Genomic DNA, 16,354 nt, shown 5'->3' on the forward strand with positions numbered 1-16,354 from the left:
GCCAGGTCCTGCTGGCTGCGGGCAGGCCATTGGGATCAAGCTGTGGCCAGCGACACGCATGAAAGCAACTCTTGATCCAACCCTCGTGAACCGAGTAATGCATCTCTGTTATTTCCTCCCAGCCCGACCGAAAAAGTTCGAACTGCCTCGGAAGGAACGCTGTAGCAACCTCAGATGATAGATAGCCGCCTTGAAGCTCAAGACACAGAGCAATGATATGCAAAGATGATAACCAATTCCCTGGTGCGCGGTGGTTCGCCGTCGCCAGGAAATTTTCGCAAAATATTCGAGCCGCTCAGTCGAAGCTGTCAGGTAGCCGCTCGATAACATATTTGCCTCTGGCAACCTTCATGATCGGGACACCGGGTATCTTGCGAATGCGCCGCACAAGGTCCTTATCGTTCGTAGCAACGGTATAGATTCTGTGCTTCATGACCTATCACGCCGAATCAAAAATTAGCAAAAGGCTTGCGAACCATGACACTCAGAGGGGTGAAAAGCAGTCTTACTCTGTCCACAATGCAGTCATCAGCATAGGTACCAGCGTGATCACAATGCAGCCTATTCCATCTCGGATCCTTTGCGACCCTCAACGCTAGCCGGAACTTCGGGCCCAGCTTCTCCAATTCGGCAATGGTGCAGTCTGTGAAGGTCGGGATGCACTTGGCATACAGCCTAGCCACACAATTGTCAGTCTCGTTCGTCCGATGAAAAATCAAGTGTCCAGTCGTCTTACAGATCCATCATAGCAGGCAGCATATCCAGTTTCGCGCGGATCGTGTGCGAAACAAAGTTGGTATCCACGAGCACGGTGTAGGGAGGACCCAGGGCGGTGTTGGCGGCGAAGAACATGTTTGACGGGGCGACGGGGATGTGTCGGGTGAGTTCTTCGCCTTGGGGCTTCTTCTCTTCTTTCTTGCCGTTCAAGGGCTGCTTGACGCGGTTGTCTCGCTGGCTGATGGCGCGTTTGACCTGTTGTTTCGTTGCTTGAGTTAGTATGGTGCTTGGCGTAGTGTAGGATGTTGGTTTGTGGACTTGCCTGCGCGAACTTGCGAGTCTTCTTGGCGATACCCATTGTGGCTGATGATCTGGTGCAGACAAACGATTTTCAGGGTTCAGACAGGTGCTTTGATCTGACAGAATCAAAGGCGAGATGAAGGCGTTGAAACTGTTCATGTAAAGTTGAGCATCTGGGATGCTTTGGAGAAAATCTTTGCGGGCCGATGTTTCGCCGTTTGATTGGCAACAGTGGACAGTGGGTCTTTATCATAGCAGATTTCGATAACTTGGGGAAGACAGCAACAAATAAATACTAGGTAGCCATGTTCTAATGACACAGATGAAAATTTTGGGGACATTCTGTTGACTTCATTATTGTTCTATTTTATGCTTTGGCTCGATTTTCTACTGTCGTACTGTCTTCCTGTGCCCACCAACGAACTATATATTCACTATTCAAGCTACTACCCCCCTCTACTCTGGTGTCTTTATGGCAGCAGAACAAAATCATGATCATGAGAACCCTGCAAATAATCATAATCCTCTCCCATCCAGCTCACAAATGGCTCTAAATCACCCCAGTCGATCTCACCTCTGCAACTTTCCGGGAGTCTCATCTTCAGCTCACTCCTATACCAGCGTGCAAACAACACAGTGACAAGCATAACCCGCGGCTCATCCGTCCGATTCGGCATCCCAGCATGCCACAACCTAAAGTCCCGAATAATGATGGACCCTTTGGGTAATACAGGTTGCACCGGCGGACAGAGCTTGCGCCGAGCCTCCACCAGCTCCTTCCGAATCACTCCATCATTATCAGGCATCAGCACCGACAAATCAGTGTCAGTGTGCGTTCCAGGCCAGAGCTCAGTCGCACCATTCGTAGCTGTCGTATCAACCAGATTTACATTCACGCAGAAGCCGAACGGAACGCGGGGAAAGTCAAATGCGACGTCGATATGCGGCGGCTGACGACCTGCCTCCTTTGTCCTAAAGGCCGTGTTTGCACTGAGGAATCGAAGCTGTGGCTTGGGGCCTAGCATGCACTCGATGACAGCGGTGGCAAAGGGGTTTGCGATGATCATCGATAGGGGATTCTGCGACTTATGTTCGCCATCCTCGGTGTCGGGTATCTGTTCGCGAAAATGGTCAATAGCTTTTTTTACGGGAACTTCTTGCTGGATGTTCCCCGTTTCGGGCCCAAAGTTCCGGTGCGTGGATCTTTTCTCGTAGAGTTTGTAAGCGTCAGGAGTCATGAGAGTGTTGAGCTCGTCCAAGTAGGAAGGAGGAATTGCGTTTTCCACGACAACAACACCATCCTGGTGAAGAGCTTCGATGGCACGCTGAAGATTATGCGGACCGATTTGCCGGCTGCTTATTTCAGAGTCAGTGAGGTGAATGCTGGTAATTTCTTTCGAGCGATGAGGCAATGGCATGGAGGCCATTTTGACGATAATCACAGAACATTGAACGCATGGTTCGGGACTAATGAAGCGTATTTAAATTAAATGGGGTTACGTGCAGGGGTCATGGATATGAGGAAAGTCCAGCCGATCAGAGGTGGCAGATGCGGAGATTCCAAGGCATGGACGGATGAATCTGGCTATTGATAACACCATTGATTAATGATATCATACACTTTAACTCGACGATGTCTACCTGGCGACGAAAAAGCCATCATCACCCGAACTCGGGCGAAGATATACCCAACATTCATGTGGAAGTCACTTTTCCATGGCGGATAGGATAAGACGAGGTTCCGACCTCGCCTTGAACAGAATAAGATTGGTATCTAGCGCTATTCTCCCATGAGTCGACCGAGAGATAGTATCCAAAAGAGGCAAGAAAGAAAAAAGCCCATATTATATGATATTACCTGTATTTCTTCACTTCCTCACACGCCTTGCGTGATTGACAAGATTCTCTATCACGCCTTCAAATGCCTCCCTCTCACTGACTAGTCCATCTCGACGCTTCAGCCAGTATTCAAGGACAGAACTAGCCCGAAGCGTGACTTGCTCAAGTTCCTTGACATGCGCTCTCAACTCCGCGTCGGTCAACCCGTCCAATGCTGCATCGGTGGTGGCACACAGTCGCCGCACCGCCGACAAATCCAGCTCAGGTGGCGGAGACCGGTCACGGCGACGAGATGTTCGATGCCGAGCTGCCGGACCAGACGTTGTGGGGCTGTCAATACCGTCTTGTGAGCCGCTTTTCCTGGCCTGACTATGAGAGCGTGAATGAACGGCAGATCCAGTAGTGTCTGAGCCGCTCAGATTGATAGATGGAAGCACGAGCTTCTTTTGCTTTGAAGCCGGTAGTATCTCATCCAGGTCAACGGGAACGCCCAAAGAAACCAAGAAAAGACGGCGAATTCGAGACTTGACCCAGTTTTGCGGCTGCAATGGCGGCGGCGCGACGAGCTGAGACCAAAGTGACAGGGATCGCTCAGTACTGAAGATGGAGGAGGCATCTTGGATTGGCTCTAGAGGAGGGAGCGATGACACATTTTTGGAAGTGGGATAGAGTTTGTCGAGGTATTGATCCAACGCGGCGTGGAGATCGGGAAAAGAGTGGAAGGTGTCGAAATCTATTATGGGAGGCTGCAAATCCGAATTGATATTAGCATATATATGCGCAAAAAGGGCTCGATTGATACTGCAGCAATTTCTGACAAGTTTCGTAGAGGACTACTCACAGCTAAAGGATGCGGGAGAGGCTGCTGAGGCTCAATCAATTCGGGCTCAGCAGTCTCTCCATGCGGTTCTTGAAAGGCATCGTCAAAGTCACCAAAGTCATCATCTGCTAAATCTTGCTCTTCTGCAAAGTCGTCAAAGTCGTCCGCAGCTGCTTGATCCCGAGGAGTTTCGGGTTCCGCATTGTCTTCATAGTCAAAGTCGTCCTCAACATCACCTGAATCACGATTGAGGTTTTCACTCGTTAACGAGCCTCTTCGTGAGGTGTAATCTGGATGCGCGGAGCTATTTGTTGATAATGAATCGGGTAGATCTGAATTGGTCAATGGTCCCTCGAGACTCTCTGTGATGGGATGATGATTCGAAGCATACCTGGTGCATCTGAAATCTTCTCTATCACATCTGGAGCGGCATCACTTGGGCGCCTCCTATGAGCCTGTGGGCTTGAAGTCGTGTCTTCAATTGCCGTTGAATCTACTTGTGAGACCACTGTTGCAGGGACCTGCGTGCCGGTGACAGATTCAGGCTCGTTTGATTGGGGGTCATCCGCTGGTGAATCGATGTCGGGTTCTGGCGCTTTGATGACAAGGTCTGGTACTGCGTCCGCTCTACGCTTCTCATATGCAAGCGTCCCAGGGACGTCCCCATGGCTTGGTTGGTTTACATCGACCTTTTCAACAATTGTTCGAGGTATGGGCGACCCTCCGGGAGTCAATGGGCGGTTTTGCGACCTCACAGTGGACGAGCTCCTGCTACGTGAGCCCGTCGGGATGATTTCAATTTCATCAGGGACAGCGTCTTGTTCCCTTTTCTCATATGCAGTTGTACCGGGAACTTCACCGTGTGCGGGTCGATCGTCCACCCTCTCAACTCGAGTCAACGGGATAGGGGATGTGCGACCGGACTGTGGGCGGGAACGAGAGCGCTCGTGGCCTTCGCTGGCGTCTGAAAAATGTTCATCATCACTGTTGGGAACCGCTGAGGAAACCACATCGACTAAGTTAATTCAATTGTTACGCAGAAGCACGAGAGAGTTGGTAAAGTTCTTACCTGAGTCTTGAGCCCCCGAGTCTTCCAGCTCAACACTCCTCCTCGGGGGCTCCAGATATGGACTGGACGGACGGGAGAGCCGCTCCGACATTTAAGATAACTTAAAATACTTTCCGGCAGTATTTCATATAGAACCGGTCAGTAGAGGCAAGAAGGTTGTCTGAAGGAAGGGAATAATGGATATATAGGTGAGAAAGGGATGCCTTGCTTTGGGTGACGTTGTCACCAATATGTAGTTGTTGTCGATGACCAGGTTCTATGGGAGTCTCGGCCATGTGCCTTAGGCACACCGAAAAGTACGTGCCTGGTGGCCTGAGGTATCAACCATGAAGTTGCCTAGACGCCAGCCGCCAATAATACTAGGGTAGAAGCGCGCGTTTCCCTCCCCAAAGAAAGCATCTGGTACTCCAGCTAAAAGCATCAAGCTTCTCCTCGTTGCTTGCCATTGCTATTACTCCTGTTGCAATTGAGGAAAGCTTCTCCAATAACGATAGTCACCCTATTCGCAAATTCTGCCTTGACAGGTCTTATTTTCTCCGGGCGCAGTAAGTTTTTCTCATTTGATTTTTCCTTAGCACCCTCCATCATAACTGTTTTTCATTGCGTCCCTTCTGACGGTCACCAGGGCAGCCCTGACAATTCCCCCCCCGGCGAACGATTCTCATCATGTCGAACACATTTTCTTTCGGTGCGCCGGGCTCCAGCGGCACCTCAAGCGGAGGTCTATTTGGAACTGCTGGCAACGCTTTTGGTTCCAATCAGAACAGCCCCAACACCACCACCGGAGGTGGTCTCTTTGGCAATGTAGGAGCTTCCTCTAGCGGCACTTCTACACCCTCATTATTCGGATCGGCACCTGCGGCGGCGAAATCTGGCAATACCCTGTTTGGTGGTGGTACCGGTGCTGCGAGCAGCGGCACACCTACCGGAAGTACGCCTGCATTTAGTTTTGGAACTCAAACCAAGTCTGGTAGCACACCTCAGTCACCGTCCTTGTTTGGCGGCGGATCGCAGACTCCCAAACCAGGAGAGTCTCCTGCTTCTGGGCAAACCGGCGGCAATGCTCTCTTTGGGAATGCCGCAAAGCCTGCTGGGAATATATTCGGAGGCGCTGCAGCGACTCCTGCGCCATCCGGAGGCTCACTCTTCGGCAACACCTCTACCACACCTGCTGGCCCTCCGCCACAGGGAACAGCGGCAGGGCAGGGACAGTCGCTTTTCGGACAGGCAGCTCAGAAACCAGGCGGTCTCTTTGGTGGACTGAACGCAACTACTACTTCCTCATCGACAGCATCTCCCGCAGCCACGACAGCGCCTGCGACGGCCGGAACGCCTACACTTTTTGGGGGAGCTCAACAATCACAATCTACCGGAGGTAGTCTCTTTGGATCGAACACTCAACAAAAACCACTATTTGGAACAACTCCGTCGGCACCCGGTGGCGGTGGTTTGTTCGGCAATGCCGCCAAGGACAAGCCTGCGGAATCAACAACCCCAACAACCACCGCCGACGGTGCTGTGAAACCCCTGTTTGGAGCTGCCCCGTCAGCACCCGCCGGGCAAGCTCAAGGCTCATCACTCTTCAAGATGCCATCCTCTGGCACCGATTCGGGGACGAAACCTGCTTTCCCCTCACTCGGTACAACTACCACAACCACGACCGGCCAACCCTCTACAGCCTTGACCACATCATCCGACACTCCGCAAAAGTCACTATTCCCCAGTCTTGGAGGTACTACGTCCGCAACCCCGTCAGCTACACCAGCGGCTGCTCCAGCTGGAGGTGGTCTGTTTGCTGGACTGGGTGCGTCCAAGCCTGCGGAAGCAGGTGCGGCAACAACCACCGCCGCTCCCGCTTCTCAACCCGCAGCGGCGACGGGTGGACTGTTCGGTAAACCTGCTGAGACCACACCATCTACCCAGGCCCCGAGCACTGCTGCAGGCGCCACTGCAACCACTGGTGGTGTCAAGCCATCGCTCACGGCGACTTCCGGGCCGGCAACATCGACAACCGCCACCACTACTGGAACCGCTGCCGGGACGACCACAGCGGCCGGAGGTACTGCTCTTGGAGCATCGACGGTTGGCCCAACACCTCCGGCGCAGTCTCGCCTGAAGAACAAGACCATGGATGAGATTATCACGAGGTGGGCTACCGATTTGACCAAGTACCAGAAGGAATTCCGAGAGCAGGCTGAGAAGGTTGCGGAATGGGACCGTATGTTGGTGGAGAATACCGCCAAGGTCCAGAAACTCTATGGCAGCACAGTCGACGCCGATCGGGCCACGCAGGAGATTGAGCGCCAGCTCGCATCTGTTGAAGGGCAGCAGGAAGAGCTTAGCTCGTGGTTAGATCGGTATGAGCGTGAGGTGGATGAGATGATGTCGAAACAGGTGGGACCTGGCGAAGCCCTCCAAGGGCCGGATCAGGAACGTGAAAGAACGTATGTGATGTTGCTCCTTGAATACCGATTCATATGGCAGCTGCTAATTCTGGCGATAGCTACAAACTGGCCGAAAGACTGTCCGAGCAGTTGGACGAAATGGGCAAGGATTTGACGAGCATGATTGAAGAAGTCAATGGTGCATCGGCTACTCTAAGCAAGACCAACAAGGCCGATGAACCGGTATGTACATTTATGATCGTTCTCTTTTAAAAGGGTATCATTTCAGTCAGTCGCGGTTGTGCTAACGATCCTGCCTAGATTTCTCAAATCGTGCGCATCCTCAACTCGCATCTTTCTCAACTGCAGCTTATCGACCAGGGCACATCCGAGCTCCAGGCTAAGGTCAGCGCCGCGCAAAAGTCCGGACATACATTGTCATCCCGGTTTGGTCATGGATTCAGCAGCTCTGGGATGGGCGGCGGAAGCGCGGCGGACGACTTCTATCGCTCCTACATGGGACGGCGGTGATTGATTCTTGTTATTCATGTTTTCCGATTACTAGAGCGAGGGAAATCGGAGACGATGGATCGGTACGCGATTGTAATTTCGATGCTAGGAAAAATAGCTTTTGAGATGATTTGAGCTAATTCACTGCCAAGCTTACGATTACTGCTTGCGATTGCGACCTCGTTCCGTAGGATTAGACTATTCAGGGACCGAACAGATAGTACTTTGTGCTAGGCTTTGACAGGGTTTCCTGATAGTGATATTTTTTGATAATGATAATTCTTGTGATTTGCTGCCAGACGGCAGTCAAACGAATTACATTGGAAGAGTGGACATGGCCATTCATAATAATGTGAGAGGCAACATTGAGAGTCGGTTACACCGTTGAGTAATCTCTGGATTCTAACATGTGCAGATATGGTGAGGTAGATGTTGTTCGAATTTAGTTCTTCTCGCCGCCCTGGTTCCGGCTCAGCTCCTCACTGCAGGTAGAACAGAGGTTAGCCACTTGTCGCTTGATAATGTGAATAGAAGAGAACGAAGGTTATTCAGAGGGACATACAGATGCTTATCAAGCTCATTGAGATGCTCTTGCTGTTCCTGGATCTTTCTCTTGAGAGATGCGAGCCTGGCAATCGGACGTTTTAGTATCCTGTTCATCGACCCATTGCCGGAAGTCCGGCATTAAAAATCAAGGTGCAAAACATACTTCTCCTTCTCCTTCTCGTGGATGTACAGGCTTTCCTGTGCAGCTTCCCGGCGTGTGAAGGAATCCCTACAAGAGATTGACCAGTTAGCCTTTTCTCAACAGGTTCCGGTCGGGAATAAGTGATGTCATCCGTTTAGGCGACAGCGACAGCGCCAGCGCACTGAAGACGATGAATGAAGAGAAATACAGAGGGAAGAGACATACCCGCTCTGAATACCGCCAGCACGAGGAGCACCAGTGTCACCTTCACCCATTCTGGGAGCAAGAGCAGAGAAGGAGCGGGTGAGAGCGCGGTTGGCGGTTGAGAGGGGACGGACGGATTGGCGGAGCATGTTGAGATGGATGGTGTTATATGAGAGTGGAATGGAAGAAAAAAGGGTAGGAAACGATGATCAAATGACAATCTGGAAAATGATGTGTGTCAGAGAATATGATGAGGAGGAAAGATGGCTCTTTATGAGTGGTTGGTGATGGTGGTGGTGGTGGCTTGATTGTACTGGAGTACCTCACAGCTCAGTTGGGTTAGCTTGCCAGTGATGCCTGTCAATCAACCTCTCCGGGCTCACCCATGCAAGCTCTTGTAGTCAGCTTTTCAAGTCTCGGACCTGGACTGGGCATAATGCCGTCGGCCGGAAATCACCTATGACGACATGAATGAGCCCAACAGATCATGTGATAGTGTATGAGTCAGCGCAAAATGCTTGCTTACCCAGTCGGTACTAGTGCGGGATAGGGGATCCCCTGCTTACTTGATCTGTGTCTGGCGAGGTCAGGTGAACACCAAAAGCCATTTTTTTGTTGAGTGCTTTCTAGATTCTCATGAAGGCCAAAAATGAACTATTCAAATTTACGCCTCGTTCTGCCAAAAAAAGAAAAGGCAATAAGGACGAGGATCTCGAGGCATCAATAGCTCACAGTCAGCAGCGCAACTTCAAGGTGCAGCTCTTCCTAATGGACTTCAACAATCTACTATTATTATATCCCTACCCACTATCAACCCAAGAGAACTACTCGTTAATTTGCGGGTGCATGGCCTTGATAACCATGGAACAGTACCCTGGAGGCAGCAAGAGTCTGGAGTAATGTAGTTAAGATCCGGTCCTGCTATCTTCTAGTACAGATTCGCACCGTGAAATCTATTATAAGGATTATGTTATTGATGGATTGTCTCCAGTGAGGTGTCACGTAGTTTGCAGAGGAGCTTCAATCAATCAATAGTCTGGATAATGGCTAATTAAAGAATTCAAGTCCTTGGAGGACGAAAGGAGGATCCTATCTCTCATACGCGCGGGACGATTGGCGGATGTGAAATAGGGATGACGATGGATGGCCCACCGAACCACACAAACGACCAAGAGGTGGTCTGGAGAGAGGAGTGAGGGAGACAGACGGCTTTGATGGAAAAGGAGACAGGAGATCCAGTTGTATTATAGTTAGTGAAGAATGGGATTATTGTATGAATTCTGAAAGAGAGCTGTAAAAGGAGTAAGATGACAAGCAATCTTGAAGAGACTTTTGAATTTTTATCACCATCCGAACAATCCCTCCCTCTCTAGGGATAGTAAAACCAAGCAGCAAATCACACGTCGTCGAGGGGAGAGAGAGATTACTGCATTGTTCTCTTGGATTCTGTTGTGCTTCTCTCAGCCAGACAGCAAGCAGCCTCATGATAATTATTATTATTACTACTACTGCCAAATAGTAACTGGAGTAGTACCAGAGCCAGAGCCAGCGCCAGCGACAACGACAGCACCAGCACCAGCACCGGCACTCCTGCTTCTACCTACCACTATCTACTATTACCACCACGACCACCACCGCTAGTCCCCTCTTCCCCCCTTCTCCCTGTCTCTCTCCCTCTCTTTTCCCCTCCCACTTCAACTTTCCTTCCCCCATCTTCTATTTCCAACTCCAAATATCTACCTCCAAAACTTCCAACAACCTCGCTCTCCTTCCCTCAATTTATCTACTTCTCGGTTTCCAAAAATCTCCTATCCAGCCGTTTAATTAGGTGAGTTAGCTTCTGTGTTTTCTTCTGCATCTTTCCCCTCCTTTCTCCCCGAGCCACTGTTCCCCAAGTGATGATCAACCTCATCACCACCATATTGCACCTTATCATTACTCTTGCAAGCCGCACAAAAATCTCGCCTGGAAGTGCAGGGATGGAATTTGTGGCCATTCAATCGCGAAAACTCTGTAATCGCAGGATCAGATCTTGTTTTGACGACCGCTTCGCACCCCTCCCATGTCTGTCGGAATGGGGCCTTCCAACGACGCATATGAACGGTTCTCCTGAGGGGAGGCAGCGCTAGTGCAGCATAGAATGTCAACAATATTTCATGACTTCTTTCAGCTGCCATGATTCCATAATTTTGAAAGAATCGGCTGCAAAACACGATATTTTTTGCCCAGATTGTATCGAATGGGAGCCTCAAGATGGGAGAGTTTTTGGAGGGGTATTGTACTCCGCGCCCGTCGAATCACCAACGTGTTTTCGCAGCCTCACTTGCGGTCCTGTGACTGCCGTCATACTGCCCCTCGCCCTTTTTCACACGATCAAGCATCACACGGCTATTTGGACATCCCTCACAACCAGACGAGATTGCTGTTTTGACCATTAATTTTGTTCATACTGATAAATTGTTGCTAACCGTCGGTGCTGATCAGAACCTCCTCCACAATGGGTCACGAAGATGCTGTTTACCTGGCCAAGCTCGCCGAGCAGGCTGAGCGCTACGAAGGTTTGTTATCTGAAGCAACACCCAATCTATTGAGGTTCTTGGACTAACAGCTTCGCTTCAGAGATGGTCGAGAACATGAAGGTTGTCGCCTCCTCCGATGTAGAGCTCACCGTCGAGGAGCGGAATCTTCTCTCTGTCGCCTACAAGAACGTCATTGGAGCCAGACGTGCGTCGTGGAGAATCGTTACCTCGATCGAGCAGAAGGAGGAATCGAAGGGCAACGAGTCCCAGGTCGCTCTGATCAAGGAGTACCGCCAGAAGATCGAGACCGAGCTTGCTAAGATCTGCGATGACATTCTGGACGTTCTGGACAAGCACCTGATTCCCTCTGCTGCGAGCGGCGAGTCCAAGGTCTTCTACCATAAGATGTACGTCTTCTTTATCCTCTGCCGGAATACGAAGAAAGGGGGGATTTGTACTGATTTCTCATCTTTTTGAATCAACAGGAAGGGTGACTACCACCGGTACCTTGCTGAGTTCGCCGTTGGCGACCGCCGCAAGGCCGCCGCCGATGCCTCTCTCGAGGCTTACAAGAACGCTACCGAAGTCGCTCAGACCGACCTCGCTCCCACTCACCCCATCCGCCTTGGATTGGCTCTTAACTTCTCCGTCTTCTACTACGAAATCCTCAACTCTCCCGACCAGGCTTGCCACCTTGCCAAGCTCGCTTTTGATGATGCCATTGCTGGTATGTCAAATCTATGTCCGCGATAAAACACATTGGAGTTGCACGAAGACTAACGCGCCACAGAGCTCGACACCCTGAGCGAAGAGAGCTACAAGGACTCCACTCTCATCATGCAGCTTCTCAGAGACAACCTGGTAAGATACCTTTCCTTTGGACGATTTTCCCAAGGAGTATATGCTAACGGACTCAGACTCTCTGGACCTCATCTGAGGCTGAGCCCGCTGCTGAGTCGAACACTCCTGCCGAGAAGAAGGAGGAGGCCCCTGCCACTGAGGGCGAGAAGCTCGCTGAATAAACAAGGAAAAACAAAAAAAGAAAGATGGAGGAATTCGCGTCCGACCGCGGATGGAACTAACAAGGGTGAGGGGCTTGCTTGTTAGCGCATAGTACAACTGAAGCGCATGAGAAGGGACGGGGACGAGATGCATCTCCCCATTCGCGTCACTATTAGCCCTCTAAGCTGGGGACCTCTTCGAGGATTTTGGCACAAACGGGATGAAGATGCGATTTCGTGATGAAGATCCTTAGACCCTTTTCCTCTTTTCGCGTCTACAGTCACCTCGCGCTGCTTGCGAGTTTTGTCTGGCATCTGGTTTGATGCACTTGTTCTCTCTATCCGTGGTCCCCGTCCTTCATCTTGTTTACTACCCTTGTTCATTTTCTCGTTTGCAATTTTGCTTATCACCTCAATTACCCAAAGAATACCTTTCTGTCTTACAGAATCGCGCTCTCCACCAAGTCTCCCCCAATTTTTACACCCCCGGAGGTCCTGACTTGTCGTCACGGATCCTGTCTTGGTTTTCCTATCTACGTATTTTGTGCCGCGCACGGCGTTTGATTCTTCGCCTTAGCTCGAATTTAGATCTAAACCCAGGCGCAGTGGCTCTCAAAGAAAGTTGAAATTTACCCTGAAGCGGAAATTGGCTCCATAGTAGCTGCTCGTTAACCCAACAGTCTATGCGTCGCGATAATCTGGACAGGCACAGGACACAACAGAACGTCACTTGACGATTGTCCCTAGGATCCAACTTTGAGATATATCAGGAGATCAATCAACCTGAATCCTCACGCAAGCTTCCATTGCCGCTCGCCTCAGCCTCAGCCTCATACTCTGAAACCATGACGTATGCGGCGTGCCCCAGCCGCCCTTAATCTCAGCCTGCCCCTGTACACACTAAGAGGTATCTACATAGGAGGGATATAGAATATCCAATGCTTAGCCACATTTGCCACATCTGTCATGCGGTCTTAAGGTACTATTACGATAGACCATCAAAATCTCTGAAGTCCACCAGGGGTAGTAGAAAAATACCCCTGTTATATACAGAATATGACGATGCCAACTTCCCATAGGCCCTAGGACGTGCACGTTTGAGAATGATGTCATTGTTCCTCTCTGTTTAGCTTCGTTTCTCTTTTTGCATTACTTGGTATCCTTCCTACAAGAAGGCGAAGTCGATGGCGTTTGTCTTGGTTTACCTTGCTTGCTTGAGCTGTGATGTCTCTGGGCGGTGGCGACCAGCGAGGACGGGAGTAACTGAACTGACTACTGGTGGTCTACTCCGTACTAGGGGCAGGCTGCAATGCGTATTGTCTTGTAGATAAGAGGATTTACTGACGCTACGACGACAGGTATTAAAAGTCTATACTAGTACAGTAAGATGCATGCATCATGATCTGCGCCACTGGATCTTGGCTATAGCGGTTAGATCTGACTAGTATGTGGGAGTCTGATATGTGGCATGTGGCGTTCGGGTTTCGTACATTGGCACTGAGTTGAAAGCCAGGAATACTAGAGTGGCTGGTTGGGTATACTGCGTCGATCACCTCGGAACACCAGTATGAAGCATGAGTTCAGGCACTGGGAGCTTAAGCCTGGTTGGTGCAATAGATGCCTCTTGCCAGGGAGAGAATGCCAGCTTGGTCGATTTTGTGAGTGTTTTGAGGTGAAAACATGCCGAAGATAGAAGTTGATATCGAAGTGAATTCATTCATACTAACTAATATCAAACTGTGCGCCCCTGGGTATGGTAAAGCAAATGTCTTTCAGAGCCAAACAAACAAACACAGCCATGAGACTTAGACGGGACAAATGTACACGCGAAAAGTAAATGAAACCTCATTGGCTGCTCCATGAAAATGCTTTCCCGCTATTTTTGCTGACCATGAGATCAAATGCGTCCCAGAGCGGCTCCAAAGTCATTCAAGTCTAGGTTAATGATCCCACAACCAAACGCCGAGCGTGCTATGCCACAAAAATACACTAGGCCACCGTGGTAACTGAAAGAGAGAAAATTATGATGAGGCAAAGGGGAGAAAAGGAGAAGTGAAAATATCGACAATGAAGTCAAGGCTGCTTGCGAAAAGAACGGGGTGTAATCCGACCCCACGCAAGGCAGCAAAGTGTAGGTAAGGCATGTCTCAAGATCAGCCGCAAGGATAGACAAGACGGGAATCCTGCACGACTCAAGGTGGCGGAACGAATTCCATAGCAACACATGGCATGCTATGATGTCACACTTTCTCTCTCCCTTGGGCAAATCACACGGACACCATCACCTGCAGTCTTTGATTTGTTGTTTGAAGAAGTGCGTTGTTGTACAGAGGGCTTGATCGCCATTTGATTGAAAACGTCATAGTTTGTTAGATTTGTAGTTTTTGAGCAATGGTAGGTGTGACGCTGAGACGAGTCTGCTTGAAGGACCTTGAGACAATTTCGACAAGGCAACCGATATTGGAGATGAACAATGTCACGTTCAAAAGGGTCAATAATGTAGGTTGCAGGTCTGCAGCAGCTGGAACCTGTTTCGCGTAGATATTCTGTTACTGTCGTAATGGTAAACTGGCTGTTCCGCAATCAGTTATCCAGCTAGTAAAGTTGCTGAGTAGTATCGATATAAGTATGGAGGGAGTGTAGATGGACAGAAGTCGATGTAAGCCGAAACTCAGCACGCCCCGGGCTTGAATCTTCTCGACATCATATTGCCCGATCGCCGAGGATCCTGATCCTGTCGGCTCTGGGGTCTAAACTGGCGCACGCGTTATTTATGCGATCTCTTGACTTTGGTACTCGATCTCGTCAATTCGGCCTTGGTCATGTTGCGAGTAAGTCCGCCGATATAGTCTTGCAGGAATTTATTCTCGCTTTCGAGTTTGTCATGATCGGACTTGACCGCCTCAATACGTTCTGCAAGAGCTTGGAGAGAGGACTGAAGTGCCTTTGCTTGTCTAGATTATAAAACAAAGATTAGCACAATACTATGACCGCAGTAGGCGGCGTATCCGTAAACTCACTCCTGCAAGGTCTGTCTTGCCTCCTTGCCCAAGCGCTCCAGATCAGCGGAATTGCGACGCGGACTCATGGCTCGAGCGTCGTCGGGCGGAAATTCTTCCTCTTCGATTTCGATTTCTGGATGATCGCGAGGCACTAGAATTGATGCACTTGGCTTTCGACTAGCCATTCGAGGGCGTTCAGAACGGCCTCTTCGTTCACTTTCTGCGTCGGATATGGAAGAAGATGAAGAGAGGGAGGACATGTGTACGCGACCGGTATCATGGGGTTGTGGTAGGCTTGGAACAGGTGAGGATCCGTGTACATCCGACGTAGATGCCATGGTACTACCGCAATGGTGGCGGGGGTGGTTGACACTTGAAAACCTTCCTTGGGGATAAAACGGTGGCTTCCCAAGGAAAAAGCAAACTGATGATCCGCGTAGAATGGCTGTGAAGGTTCAACCTTGTCAACCGCTCAAGTTTCCTGCCTAGCAAGAATTCTTTCGCCAGTACGATCAGTGTGAGAACCGATATTTGGTACTACCTCCAGCGATTTACTCAGATAAAATCTGTGTTCGTCGCTCGAGGTAGTTTGTCGGGACCAAGTAGGTGAGCGAACGTCTCTCCGAAAGTAGTAGCGAAGACCTTCTGCAATCTTGATAAAGAACAGATTGAGAATTGAGTAAAGTCCAATGCTACAGAAAGGAAGAAAAGACGCTGGATAGTAGGAGAGCTGTGACCCCAGGAACGAGTCAGGAGAAATGGACAGGGAGAGTTTCGGGAGAGCGCTATGGGGTAAGCGAAAGATGTCGAGCTTCCGAAACTCGGGATAGAAAAAATTCAGAGTGTTTGTTCTCTGAGTCGACCGTTAATCCAGCGATTCCTCCTTCTCTTTCAGTCTGTTCCCAGTTTTTGATGCGTTCAAGAAGCGCTTGTGGAAATGGGGCCCGGTCGCAGTCCGAAAACGGGTGGATAGGAGGTGGAAGGTGGACGGTGTGAAGTACGTTGGCGGGAGTGTCGAAAACAACAACGGCGGGGAGATAATCTGAGGAAACGAAGAGAAAAATAGTTTCAGAGTAAGTGAAGGTGGCAGGAGCAGTGTAGTAAGAAGAGAAGAGGGGAGAGAAAGAGAAGAAAAAAGAATGAAAATGATTGACAGTACTCTAGGTATGGAGTAGGAAGTAGTTGGCAGGTTGGTACGGAGCAGTAGGCAGATAGTGAGTTGTCTGGTAGACTACTTGGTGAGTAGGAAGAGGAGGTACTCCGTAATGGAAGCTAGTTAGCAGTTTGTAAGGTAGCGGTAG

The 16,354-nt window shown here is 50.1% G+C and overlaps 6 protein-coding genes across 6 annotated transcripts; 2 read left to right on the forward strand and 4 right to left on the reverse strand.

Moving 5' to 3' along the window:
- Positions 1 to 295: 295 nt before the first annotated feature.
- On the reverse strand, positions 296 to 2,444 carry ALT_4529 (uncharacterized protein; the record flags this gene model as incomplete). Its single annotated transcript, XM_089599766.1, has 4 exons — positions 296 to 436; positions 510 to 675; positions 737 to 972; positions 1,560 to 2,444. 4 exons carry the CDS (start codon positions 2,442 to 2,444, stop codon positions 296 to 298), a joined length of 1,428 nt encoding a protein of 475 aa, XP_089456104.1.
- A 441-nt stretch (positions 2,445 to 2,885) lies between these two features.
- ALT_4530 (DUF5102 domain-containing protein) lies at positions 2,886 to 4,836 on the reverse strand (the record flags this gene model as incomplete). The annotated part of the gene is made up of 4 exons (XM_089599767.1): positions 2,886 to 3,602; positions 3,698 to 4,008; positions 4,068 to 4,691; positions 4,746 to 4,836. The coding sequence occupies 4 exons, from the start codon at positions 4,834 to 4,836 to the stop codon at positions 2,886 to 2,888; spliced, it is 1,743 nt and encodes a 580-aa protein (XP_089456105.1).
- Positions 4,837 to 5,411: 575 nt separating this feature from the next.
- On the forward strand, positions 5,412 to 7,660 carry ALT_4531 (putative nucleoporin Nsp1; the record flags this gene model as incomplete). Its single annotated transcript, XM_033559082.1, has 3 exons — positions 5,412 to 7,189; positions 7,249 to 7,372; positions 7,451 to 7,660. The coding sequence occupies 3 exons, from the start codon at positions 5,412 to 5,414 to the stop codon at positions 7,658 to 7,660; spliced, it is 2,112 nt and encodes a 703-aa protein (XP_033414973.1).
- A 421-nt stretch (positions 7,661 to 8,081) lies between these two features.
- Positions 8,082 to 8,680, reverse strand: ALT_4532 (ATPase inhibitor, mitochondrial; the record flags this gene model as incomplete). Its single annotated transcript, XM_033559081.1, has 4 exons — positions 8,082 to 8,121; positions 8,202 to 8,267; positions 8,349 to 8,414; positions 8,553 to 8,680. 4 exons carry the CDS (start codon positions 8,678 to 8,680, stop codon positions 8,082 to 8,084), a joined length of 300 nt encoding a protein of 99 aa, XP_033414972.1.
- Positions 8,681 to 11,028: 2,348 nt separating this feature from the next.
- On the forward strand, positions 11,029 to 12,072 carry artA (14-3-3 adaptor artA; the record flags this gene model as incomplete). Its single annotated transcript, XM_033559080.2, has 5 exons — positions 11,029 to 11,089; positions 11,151 to 11,457; positions 11,536 to 11,777; positions 11,841 to 11,911; positions 11,968 to 12,072. 5 exons carry the CDS (start codon positions 11,029 to 11,031, stop codon positions 12,070 to 12,072), a joined length of 786 nt encoding a protein of 261 aa, XP_033414971.2.
- Positions 12,073 to 14,818: 2,746 nt separating this feature from the next.
- ALT_4534 (short coiled-coil protein) lies at positions 14,819 to 15,313 on the reverse strand (the record flags this gene model as incomplete). The annotated part of the gene is made up of 2 exons (XM_033559079.2): positions 14,819 to 15,005; positions 15,072 to 15,313. 2 exons carry the CDS (start codon positions 15,311 to 15,313, stop codon positions 14,819 to 14,821), a joined length of 429 nt encoding a protein of 142 aa, XP_033414970.2.
- Positions 15,314 to 16,354: the final 1,041 nt, after the last annotated feature.

This window comes from Aspergillus lentulus, assembly GCF_001445615.1.
Source record: "Aspergillus lentulus DNA, contig: Alt08, strain: IFM 54703, whole genome shotgun sequence".
In the NCBI taxonomy this organism is placed as follows: Eukaryota; Fungi; Ascomycota; class Eurotiomycetes; order Eurotiales; family Aspergillaceae; genus Aspergillus; species Aspergillus lentulus.